We start from the raw sequence: 12384 nt of genomic DNA on the forward strand, positions 1-12384 counted from the left end.
TCTCTGCGGTTCTTTAAGCGTTCATACGCTCAGGTTCTATTTACGAATTTAAACCTAGAGAAAAGGAGGAGAAAACATTATCCTTGAAAAAACAGCCTGTTCAAACAGAAAGACTTAGACCATAGTATTTGCACAATTAAAATTTTTAATATTTCTAATATTGAAGAAACATCTTGATTAAAAACACCGTAAAAGATGTAATTGAAAAAAAAAACAATCAAAAAGGGAAAAAATATAAAACTTGACAATCTAAGATCGATTCCAACTTTGTAAAGCCGGGTCAGAAGTGGTTCTACTTTAGAGTATTTTGTAACTTCAGATAATAACCTTATGAGTCATCCGAAATTATACCGTGTCATCTTAAAGAATTAGTATAATATATGGCTAAGTTATTACGTTAACTAACCCAGACAAATTAGCTAACCTGACAAATAACTGTTCACGCTTAATTTCAAAACCAATCAAGATATTATGGCCATTAGCTTCTACAGACACAAGCATCACCATTTAATTGCACCAGTAGACTTTGCGTGGAAGTCCCTCATTAACTGAACAGGTGATGTTCCACTCTGCTCATTTGGAGTCACAGAGGGAAAAGATCTCCTAATCCCGAAAAATTTTTTAAAAACGAGATTAAAACACTACAAAATTGAATTAGAAAAATATCAAAAGGAACGTAACAAACGGTGTCATGGATTCAAACTCATTCAATGAGAGACAGTTTACAGGGATGCTAAGCAGCTAGTCTATCTATCTTGAAAAGAATTACCCCTATTGCGAAAAAAATAGCACGAGTCATTTGATGTGGTAGAGCCACAGAGAGATTTAAAGGGCTTGATCACATCACAACAGTTTCTCACATTTGTGAGACACCAGCTTTTCTATAGGACAATACTGGACTAACTTTTATGCTCATTTCCTTTCGTTTTTATTTCTACAATGCACCAGAGTTGCCAAATAAAACTGAATGCCGTTTTATCGAATTTACAAATGTATTATCAAATTACTTAATGGCATTTGTTATATTTTTATCATAATTAGGAGATACAGTTTAGCCCCCCACCTAAAAAGCCTTTTTTTTCTTTCTTCGTTATTCATACATTAAAGAGAGTATGTAGTTAGAACAGATGATAATAATAGTTTCTGAGTTTTTCTTCGAAAAATCTACAAAATCAGTCAATTGAAAAATTAAATCAAATGAAGTTGTTAATCTTTTGAGCTTGGTTAAATAAACACAAATTAACACTGGGCTTCTAAACAAAACTGTAGAATTGAACGCATCTACAGTGCTCTTTTATCGATTGTTAACATTCCGATTTTTCGCTTTAAGTCATGACAATCACGTAAAATTGGGACAGAACCGAGCTTAAAGCCAAGTTCTGACAATAGACGGTAAAATCATTCAAGCGAAAACAGCCTGACGGTGGCTACTCATACGAGTTTTGGCCGGTTACCCAGTTTGTGTACTCTTCTGAATTTAACACCGCAATAACAAAACTCTTATTTTATTAAGCTCAAAAACATCTATTCTGGATTATCAGAGATGCTTCCAGTTTAATTGAATTCACACCTTCTCCATCCCCTAATTCCTGGATACAGCCATAGGCTACACTACAAAGTTTGCTGATTTTGTTGTGTTTCTTTACTTCAAATTAACACCATTCACGAACTGTTGTAAGAAAAAAGAGCAAAATCAGCCATAAATGACCAGATCAGGGTATTAGACAGGGCTGGGAACTGGGATTCAATGTAAATTAAAGACCCTCTGCAAATACTACTCACAGAAATTTCCTCTCGTTGATCTCCCTAAATCTCAGTGCGAAACTGAACTGGCTAAAATAAATTGTCAGTGGCGAATAAATTTTTTTTAGTTAATATATGTCTTCACCAACCATATCTCCTGACCACTTCGAAACCAAATAGCCTTGCTTGTTTTTCCTGCCTATATTACTCAAATAAATACAGGATTAATATTTGGGAATTATACTAATCCTTATTTTAGGAATTATCCCTCTGAATGCACTAATTCAAAATTCATTCAAATATTATTGGGTAAAACCTCAAAAGATATAAAAAGTGGAATTTGATCGGCCTCTGAAACACTCACATCATCTATGATCAAAAAAGCGAATATTACCGTAAACATAGAAAACTGATTCCCATCCAGCATGTTCGGCTAAAAATCCACAAGTAATCATAGCTACAACAGTACCAACATAATTGCCAGAATATCCAATTGTTGCAAGTCGACTTCTTTCCATTGGAGGGCCCAATTGCTCCACAAAGCATGCATTGCTGGAAGAGGTGACTCCCTAAGAAATAAATAGAAGTTATATGCAAACTATAATACTCGTACAATACGAATCAAATTTCATACAGATGATCAAAGTCCATTGATTATTTAAATGGAATCATTTTCAGATAATTTTTCTACTTCCTGTGGGGCGCCTTGAACATAACAGAATGAGTCTTCGGAAACATCGAAGCAGTAGCCTATGACTATGACAATATTCTAGTATAAAAATCTATAATTCAAAGAAGACGCAGATTACTAGCAAAGATAGAAGTTCTACTTTTATAATGCCGAGTTAGACATGAATTATAATAACAAAGGGCCACAATTGGTTTCTCGCACCAATGGGCTATACCTTCATGAATCCGTACAATTCATAAAATAAGGTCTTAATTTGAGTAGTTCTCAGAACGTTAACATAAATTACCATTAAAATAAAGAGAACGATTCTTAAAAGGCAAAATGACACATTGCAGGCTAGTTATTTTTTAAAGAACAAACAAAGGTACGAGTTTGAAGAGGACTCACCTCAATCAAATGCAATTTCAAAAGCACTTTTTAAACGACGAAACGGTTCAAAGGGCATCCCATGATTCATTTTACATCCTGCTGTGTCTCCATAGCCCAACGTAGCACTACAAAAAATATTCCTTATAGCCATTTAAAATAGGAACTGTCAAAACTCTAAAACAATACCTCTGGGGACAACAGGATGCACGCAGCCCAAGTGGCAAGGACACCAAATTTTGCAAATAACACATTTCAACATAGTATCTTCATAGATACATTACATTCGAAAAAAGGATGCGTTATATCTTCACGAAGTTAGAATCAGGTAGAAATTTTAGTCTGCCTAATTTGAGGGCCCAAGATGGTGTCCTCGATCCGGATATCCCCAGTCCACAAACTTGTACATCTACAAACACTGAACCTTTTTCTACTCATTATTGTTATAGAATCATTTAAGAAACCTTATTAAATTATTAGATATTAATCATCAAACGTGAATTACATTAACATCTTAAGTTACGATACAAAATCTGAAGGAGTTTAGCGTTAAAGAAATTACCCAACTTCAAAAAATATTAACAGCGTTGGAAGAAAGCTACGAGCCCTCCTACTATTCTTGCAACGTTTAAAACCCCAAACATGACTACTAATGAGAGAGCTACGATGGACCATGCAACAAGGCTCCTATTGCAACTACTCGTGGCGGCGGTAGTACTCTTACAACCACTGCTGCTACCAATTCTACTCCTACCATGACTGTTCCTAAAATGGCTATTCCCAACGTGTTTTATTCCTAATCCCGCTAATCCTACATTGACTACTACTACTATCAATGATAACGAAACTACTCTTCCTAAACCACTATTTCTGCCATGATTAATCGAGGAAGTATATATATGTATTATATATCCTTCTTTTTTTTTAATTTAATTTAATTTTAATTCAATGGGCTTATTTACAGACAAAAAATAAATCGCACATAATACACAATACTCAGTCCATTTCTGGACGCCAAGAACCACAATCAATATCCTTTCAACATGATACGTAGAGTGGTCACCACCCCTACTCCCAGATATATATATATATATATATATATATATATATATATATATATATATATATATATATATATATATATATATATATATATATATATATATATATATATATATATATATATATATATATATATATATATATATATATATATATATATATATATACATATATATATATATATATATATATATATATATATATATATATATATATATATATATATATATATATATATATATATATATATATATATATATATATATATATATATATATATATATATATATATATATATATATATATATATATATATATATATATATATATATATATATAATTTATTGCAAGAAGCCTTTCGTCCATAGCAACAAACCAAATCTACAAACCAAAGCTCAGGAACAAAATACAACTTTAGATAAAAATAATAATAATAATAATAAAAAAAAAAAAAAAAAAAAAAAAAACCACCAAGATTCAACTTTTAACCAACAAACACAATATAATAAAATTCAAATCCTAAAATAATAACAAACTATCCCCCCAAACATGATTCCATATATTTAATCCCTAAACGAAGAAACTTACACAACTGTTTAAAAGCACATGCGTTCCTCTCAGCCATCCGCTCAATTAACCAGCATTCACTCCTAAACAGTCGTCCAAAACATTCATTCCGCAACTCAGACAACTCTTCACACTCGGATACAAAATTAAGATAAGTTTTCATTCACCAATCCACACATTGGGCAAAAATAGAGGCCAGCCGCCAGCCTAAACTTTCCCAAAATTTCCTTCTCTCACCTGAATCCAAACTATCCCCTCTTACCAACAACAAATTCTTCAAATCCTCTTTACTCAACCCAAATTTAAAATAAACATCCTCCCCCAAACCGTCTTTGGTTTGGGTGTAAACCTCAAAGACATAGATTGGTCCTTATGAGCTTGCCACTCTTGGATTTCTTAGTCATTCAGGGTTCGCTGGACTTCCTTTCATTCCACATCTCCGAAAGTCCACAAAGGTCCAGTATTTGCTTGACCTGATTTGACCAGGAACTCAGGTCCACTGTACTTCAAGCTCCCTCAAATAAGCTGCCTTAATGAAGCCGGAACTCTAGGTAGCCTAATTATCTTCTCCCAGAATTTTACCATTCTAACCAATCTAACACTCCTCAAGGAGAAAAGCCCCAAATCTCCTTTCAGTGCCACTGAACTAAATGAATCCTTCATGCCTAAAATTCTCTCTAAAATATTTTAGCTGAACTACTTCTAGCTTAGCTGCTTTAGCAAAACCCCAAACCCCAGAGCCCCAATATAGACTAGAAGCTAATTCTGTCTGAAAATTCTTTTCTGGATCCTCATGTCCGATAGCTATATATATATATATAAAAAAAAAAAAAAAATATATATATATATATATATATATATATATATATATATATATATATATATATATATATATATATATATATATATATATATATATATATATATATATATATATATATATATATATATATATATATATATATATATATATATATATATATATATATATATATATATATATATATATATATATATATATATATATATATATATATATATATATATATATATATATATATATATATATATATATATATATATATATATATATATATATATATATATATATATATATATATATATATATATATATATATATATATATATATATATATATATATATATATATATATATATATATATATATATATATATATATATATATACATACATATATATAATTAACAGCGCGTGCAGCTTTCTTAAAGCATAAATTAGCCAATGCTTACAGAGCTCTAATTAATTAACAATAATTTTTCAAATACTTAAAGTAAATACTGTAGCAAAATTTAGCAGTCCGAAACAGCGATATAGAAACTGTTGCCAAATCTTTAGGAATTAGTAAAGCAATTTGAAGGAAAGGAATGTTGATGATGCTCTATTTTCAGCTTATTTCCAAAGTTGTCAAGATTTTGCTATAGTTTAATAATGACTAAAAGGAACTTGACTTGTCCATCTTTCATAGCCACTAAAGAAGTTCAGGAAAATGATATTGTTTCCTAGGCTTCCTTGGGTTATGCCCTCTAAGGAATTACCCTGCTCCTACATAAAGAATTTTCAGAGCATCAATCGAAAGTCATGTCAGTGAGGCTTTACACTCACTTTCCCACTTAATCCGCCATTGAAGGTGGCATACCAGTGTTCCAACATTAAATAAATTGCAGCCTAAAGGAAGAAAAATATTCGTAAAGAAGAGGAAACGATGATTACAGTTTAACAGACTAAATTAATAAATACCTCAAAAAGCCCTTCTAGAATTCGGACAGCAATAAGCGCTTCTAGTCCTTCTTTGGCAATGACTGGGGTGAAAAGCGTAGCTATAGCTGTAGCGAGGATTCCAAACCCAAACAATTTTGCTGCACCGACATATGGAGCCAGCCAGCCGCCAGGAATTTGAGTGACAATATATCCGTAGAAAAACGAACTTAACAATAATCCCTGTTGTTTTGAATCCCAGTCAAATTCTCGATACTAAAAGTATAACAGCAGAAATTACATAAAAACAACAAATTTATTCACAAAATTTGACCTTACCCAGTAAAGAATACACTATTTCCCTAGACCATTTAAGCAATTTCACATCAGCGAACTAGGCCTGTCATACTGAGTCACATAAGGTTTTTAAAAATGTAAAATTGCTTCTGACAGGGCTTTCATTTTTAACAGAATAATCATTGACCATTTAACATTTTAAAGCTAAAAAAGCAGTTTTGAAGGTAAAAGAAAAGACACATACATAATGAATCAAACTTATTCAAACCGCTATTTCCTTAAACATATTTTTTGAAACACAGTCATAAGTATATACTTTTGAGAGATTCTTTGAACTTAGCCCCTTTTTTTGTTGTTAAGTTACACTGCAATTTATATACAACATGTTTGTTCTACAACCAATACCGTAGCTAAAAGCGGTGTGTGCGAGTTTCTGGCTATGCCTCAATCTTTTTTCTAAAAAAAAACAAACAAACATCCTTTGGGTGTGTTTAAAAAGTTTCTTTTAAAAAAGCATATATTTGGCTATGGTGAAATTTCTTGGCTATGTTGAAATCAACATAGCAAGACCTCATTATTTCTTGGCTATGAATTTCTTTGATATGTTGAAATCAAGATAGAAGACCTCACTATTTTTCGATGCATCCTTAAATTGGCTTTCAGTTCTACATTAGCCAATGTATTTAGGCAGTAGCTAAATTGCTACGTAAAAATCTGATTTCTATTATAAAAGCTAAAATTACAGTATCTTGGCTCCAGGCATAGCACCTACCATTTTTGGTAATCGTTTGATATTATAAAAGCTTGATTCTATGATTCTTTACCTCTCTGAAGGTGCGAAACTTTGTCATTACGTTGCATTGTCGTTGTTATTTAAAACGTTGCCATTATGTTGTTATTTAAAATAGTTGAATAGACAGTCCCATGAAGACAGATTTTCCAATCATAAATGCATAAGAAACGAATAAAAGGTAGTTTAATTAGCGGTACTCTGTGTATTCCCCGCAGAACATTTCCCGCAAATGAAACTGAACTCCCAAAAAAGAATGAAAAAAAATAATGATGAAAAGAAGAAATCTTGGAAATTCTATCTATGCTCCTAAATACAGGCAGAATGTATGTTGCAAAATATCCTACAATATTTATCTTATAAATTTGTATCTATTTCAATTCTTTTTCGGGTTTTTAAGGGGGTTGATTCATCGTAGCAGGGTAAGATAAAGGTTAAAGAAAACAATTTGAAAATTATAAAATCAGTTGCAACTGCAGAAGAGTTGCCCTATGATGAAAGTGCCCAGAGATAACAGGCTGAGACTAAGAAGCATGAGTTTTAGTTACTATTGGCGAGTAACTCCTTGCTTACCCTTCGTCACCCCTAACTGTTTGATCCAACACTGCATATTCTAAAAGTATTTTGTGATACAGCTAGAATATCCCTAATTCCTTCTTTTCTTTATTCTTTTTATTAGTCTTAGTTTGCCTTTGGCTGCTTAATTTTACATGTGGGAAGAATTTTTCGCGGAGAAGAGGGTACTACTCAATAGAGGGCTTGGGGAGTTCTCGAAAGAGATTAATTTTCTGCAGGGGGAATTTTCGGGGGGGGGGGGATACGATAGACATTGTAATTAGCAAAAGAATGCAAATCCTTCATTATTATAATAGTCCTTCAGTTCTTGAATTTTCAGTGCTAGCCTATAATTGAAAATGTAAACTATTAGAAATATATTTCGCTTTCTGTAAAACACAAATGACGCCCTAGCCTGTAGGGGGTTCGAGGAGACTGGATTACCACTCTTATTTGGGGTAGTTTCTTTTCATTTTATGTTCTACTTGATTATTCAAGTTGATTCCTATCCGTTTTCGGTAAAGACTTAATAATCTAATCAATACCATTAATAAATTGAATAAGTTTTAGAAATTAAACTATCAACTTAACTAACTGAAATATACAATTAGAAAACTTACTGTATAGTTATTTAAATGTGCATCTTCAGCTTCTATTTCTTCAGTCATCTTGACAACAGCAATGCTTAAATTTACACGCAAAGCATAGACGTTGAAAAAACCAAAAAATGAAAGTATTGCTATCTGATAACGCCTTGCTAACCATGGCTTTGAGCTCCTATAAAGAAAGTGTGTAAACTCTACATAAATTCAAGTCAAAGTTAACCCTTAATAGTCTTGGGTTTTTATTAAATTGTGATAAAATGAAAGTCCAAAATAGGGATAAAATCCTTTGTAATAGACAATGTATAGAAAATTCACAAAAAATACCAGATATTTCGGTCACATATACAGTGACCGTCATCAGTAGTAAAACTCTCATCAGTAGAAATATCTGGTATTTTTTGTGAATTTTCTATACATTGTCTATTAAAAGGGATTTTATCCCTATTTTGGACTTTTATTTTATCGTCATGGAAAGGCAGTGTGGTCTCCGAAATTATCTATATTAAATTGTGTTGCAGCAGGGTTGTCAATTTGTTGAATGATAAATATTTTCTTTTTACGGCGCAAAATAGTAGAATTTGGCACTTCGCTGCACCGCAACTTTCTTTTGTTTTTTTTTTTTTCTTTTTTTTTTTTTTCAATCCTGCTGCTTTCCGTTTATTGCAAAAAAGTTGTAAGGTGTAACAGCTAGGACTTTGGAGTCAATTATAAGTTATACCGACTCCGACTCCAGATATTTTTAATATACCGATTCCAACTTTGACTCTTGAAACTTTAAATATAATTGTTCCGACTCTAGCTCCGAGCTGTAATACTTCCCTTTTCGTAAAAGCTCCTTTTCTTCCCTTTTTTAAGAGTTATCAACAACTCGAAATTGAAGTTTCTTCCCCGATATTGACTCAAAAGAGATAATTAAAACGGAAAATCTAAATATTTATCGTTTGCTAAAACCCTGGATTTTTTTACTAACATTTTGTAACTAATTTGCTTAAAACAAAAGTTTTTTTCGTCGATGTTGGACCAAAAGAGATCCCGAAAAGAAGTATAGTTATAAACTCTTTGAAAAAAGACTAGGGTTTTAAAAAAGGACAAATATTTGAAATTTTTTGAGTCAAACAGAGACAGAAATTTTGAATTCGAACGAAAGAGTTACAATTCGTTTAAGAAAACAATATTATTTGGCATATGACTGATCGATTTAAGAGCAAATTTCGAGCAATTCTAAGTCCTTCGACAAAAAATCGCTGATTACTCGCCAATTTCAAGCAATTGACTTCTAAGCCCTTTGACTAACCTATTGAATTTTAGAGTAAAACTAACATCGCCTACTCGTTTAAAGTTAAAATTCGTTTCGGGAAAATGATTGTGCTTTAGTACATGACCAATGACATAAAAGTTTTCTGTCAAAAGTTTTCCTTAACACTAACACATTTTCTCATCAAAGTAAAAATTTTTTCCTTAACACTAACAGAGTTTTAGTTACAACTATCAAATTTCTCTTAGAAGTAACAATTTTTCGTCAGTGATAACAAATTTTTTGTTAGAACTAACAAGTTTTCTGTCAAAGATACCAAATTTTTCTTAAAAGTAACAATTTTTTCATTTACGATAGCAAGTTTTCTATCAGAAGTAGCAAGTTTTCCTTTCACACTAACAAATTTTCTCTTCGAAGTAGCAATTTTTATCCTTAATACTAACAAAATTTCACTTAATACTATCAAATTTGTCTTTGCAGTAACCATTTTTTCGTCAGTGATAACAAATTTTCTCTTAGAACTAACAAGTTTTATGTCAAAGATACCAAATTTTTCTTAGAAGTAACCATTTTTTCGTTTATGATAGTAAGTTTTCTGTCAGAATTAGCAAGTTTTCCTTTCACACTAACAAATTGTCTCTTCGAAGTAACAACTTTTTCCTCAACACTAACAAACTTTTACTATTTCTCTTAGAAGTAACCTTTTTTCGTGAGTGATAACAAGTTTTCTGTAAGAAGTAGCAAGTTTTCAATCAAAGAGACCAAATTTTTCTTAGAAATAACAATATCGTCGTTTATGATAAAAAGTTTTATGTTAGAAGTAGCAATTTTTCCTTAACACTAACAAATTTTCTCCTCGAAGTAACAACTTTTGCCTTAATACTAACAAACTTTTACTTAACACTATCAAATTTCTCTTAGAAGTAAAAATTTTTCGTCAGTGATAACAAGTTTTCTGCCAAAGACACCAGATTTTTCTAGAAGTAACAATTCTTTCCTTGATAACAAGTTTTCTGTCAGAAGTAGCAAGTTTTCTACCAAAGACACCAGATTTCTCTTAGAAGTAACAATTTTTTCCTTTATGATAACAAATTTTCTGTCAGAAGTAGCAAGTTTTCTTAACACTAACAAATTTTGTCTTCGAAGTAACATTTTTTCCCCTCAATACTAACAAACTTCTACTTAAAACTATCAAATTTTTCGTAGAAGTTTAATTTTTTCCGTTCATTATAAAAAATTTTCTGTCAAAAGTAGCAAGTTTTCCTTAACACTAACAAATTTTCTCATCAAAGTAACAATTTTTTCCTTAGCTCACAAATTATTTTTCTAAAATTATTCCAACTATCTTCCACATTATCAAATTTAAAATTTTCCTAAAAATTGTTCCTGGAAAGTTTCTCTCAAATTCTCATCCTGGAGTCTACCAACATCATAGCTTCCCGGGAGGCAGTTACCCTTCTGATATTTAAGATTTAAATTAACCCTTGACACTACCAGATGGTGATCTTTACTTTTAACATTAATAACGGCACTCCTATATACCCTAGTATCTTGTATTGATCCTGCCAGTCTTCGGTTTACTAAAACCGAAAAAGTCTGTATCCATTACTGTTTTCTTTTCCTACACATAATTTACGTAGACTAGGATACCATCTATCCCTATTTCTACCATCCTGGGCGTTGCTACTTCTGACAGAAAACTTGCTACTTCTGACAGAAAACTTGCTATTTCTGACAGAAAACTTGTACATATCATAAACGAAAAAATTGTTACTTCTAAGAAAAATTTGGTATCTTTGACAGAAGAAACTTTGAAATGTTCTCTGATACAGAAAATGTTGTTATCACTGACAAAAAATTGTTATTTCTAAGAAAAATTTGATAGGTATAACTATAACTCTGTTAGTGTTAATGAAAACAATGTTACTTTGATGAGAAAATGGTTTAGTGTTGAGAAAAATTTGCTACTTTTGACAAAAGTCTTTTTATCTTGAATTGAAAAAATTATACTTCTACGAACAATTTGATAGTTTTAAGTAGACGTTTGTTAGTATTGAGGAAAAAGTTGTTACTTCGAAGAGACAATTTGTTAGTGTTAAGAAAAACTTGCCACTTCTGACAGAAAACTTGTTATCATAAACGAAAAAATCGTTACTTCGAAGAAAAATCTGGTATCTTTGGCAGAAAACATTGTACTTCTTACAGAAAACTTGTTATCACTGACGAAAAATTGTTACTTCTATGAGAAATTTGATAGTGTTAAGTAAAAGTTTGTTAGTATTAATATAAAAGTTGTTACTTCAAGGAGAAAATCTTTTAGTGTTAAGGAAAAATGGCTACTTCTAACAGAAAACTTGTTATCATAAACGAAGATATTGTTATTTCTAAGAAAAAATTTGTCTCTTTGACAGAAAACTTGCTACTTCTAACAGAAAACTTGTTATAACTGACTGAAAAACTGTTACTTCGATGAGAAACTTTGTTAGTGTTGAGGAAAACTTAGTACTTCCGACAGAAAACTTGTTATCATAGACGAAAAAGTTGTTACTTCTAAGAAAAGATTGTATCTTTGAAAGAAAACTTGCTACTTCTAACAGAAAATTTGTTATCACTGACGACAAAGTTTTTACTTCTAAGAGAAATTTATTATCAGTGCCGGATAGGTTGGTGCTCTTAGAAAAATATGTTACTGTTACGAAAATACCTATTAATTCTA

General features: G+C 31.2%; 1 protein-coding gene across 1 annotated transcript in view; it reads right to left on the reverse strand.

Annotated features, from left to right (window-relative positions):
* Positions 1-2820: 2820 nt before the first annotated feature.
* The window catches only part of LOC148955521 (sialin-like), a 30110-nt gene continuing 20546 nt past the window's right edge, over positions 2821-12384 (reverse strand). The window contains exons 2-4 of the mRNA XM_089108227.1: positions 8429-8585; positions 6209-6442; positions 2821-2928 (exon numbers count right to left, since the gene is read on the reverse strand). Of these exons, the coding sequence (XP_088964353.1) occupies positions 2893-2928; positions 6209-6442; positions 8429-8585 (427 nt within the window). The 3' untranslated portion in view covers positions 2821-2892. The remainder of the gene's footprint in view (positions 2929-6208; positions 6443-8428; positions 8586-12384) is intronic.

The sequence above is a fragment of the Artemia sp. Qi Xiang Cuo genome, chromosome 2 (assembly GCF_049724085.1).
Source record: "Artemia sp. Qi Xiang Cuo chromosome 2, ASM4972408v1, whole genome shotgun sequence".
NCBI lineage: Eukaryota > Metazoa > Arthropoda > Branchiopoda > Anostraca > Artemiidae > Artemia > Artemia sp. Qi Xiang Cuo.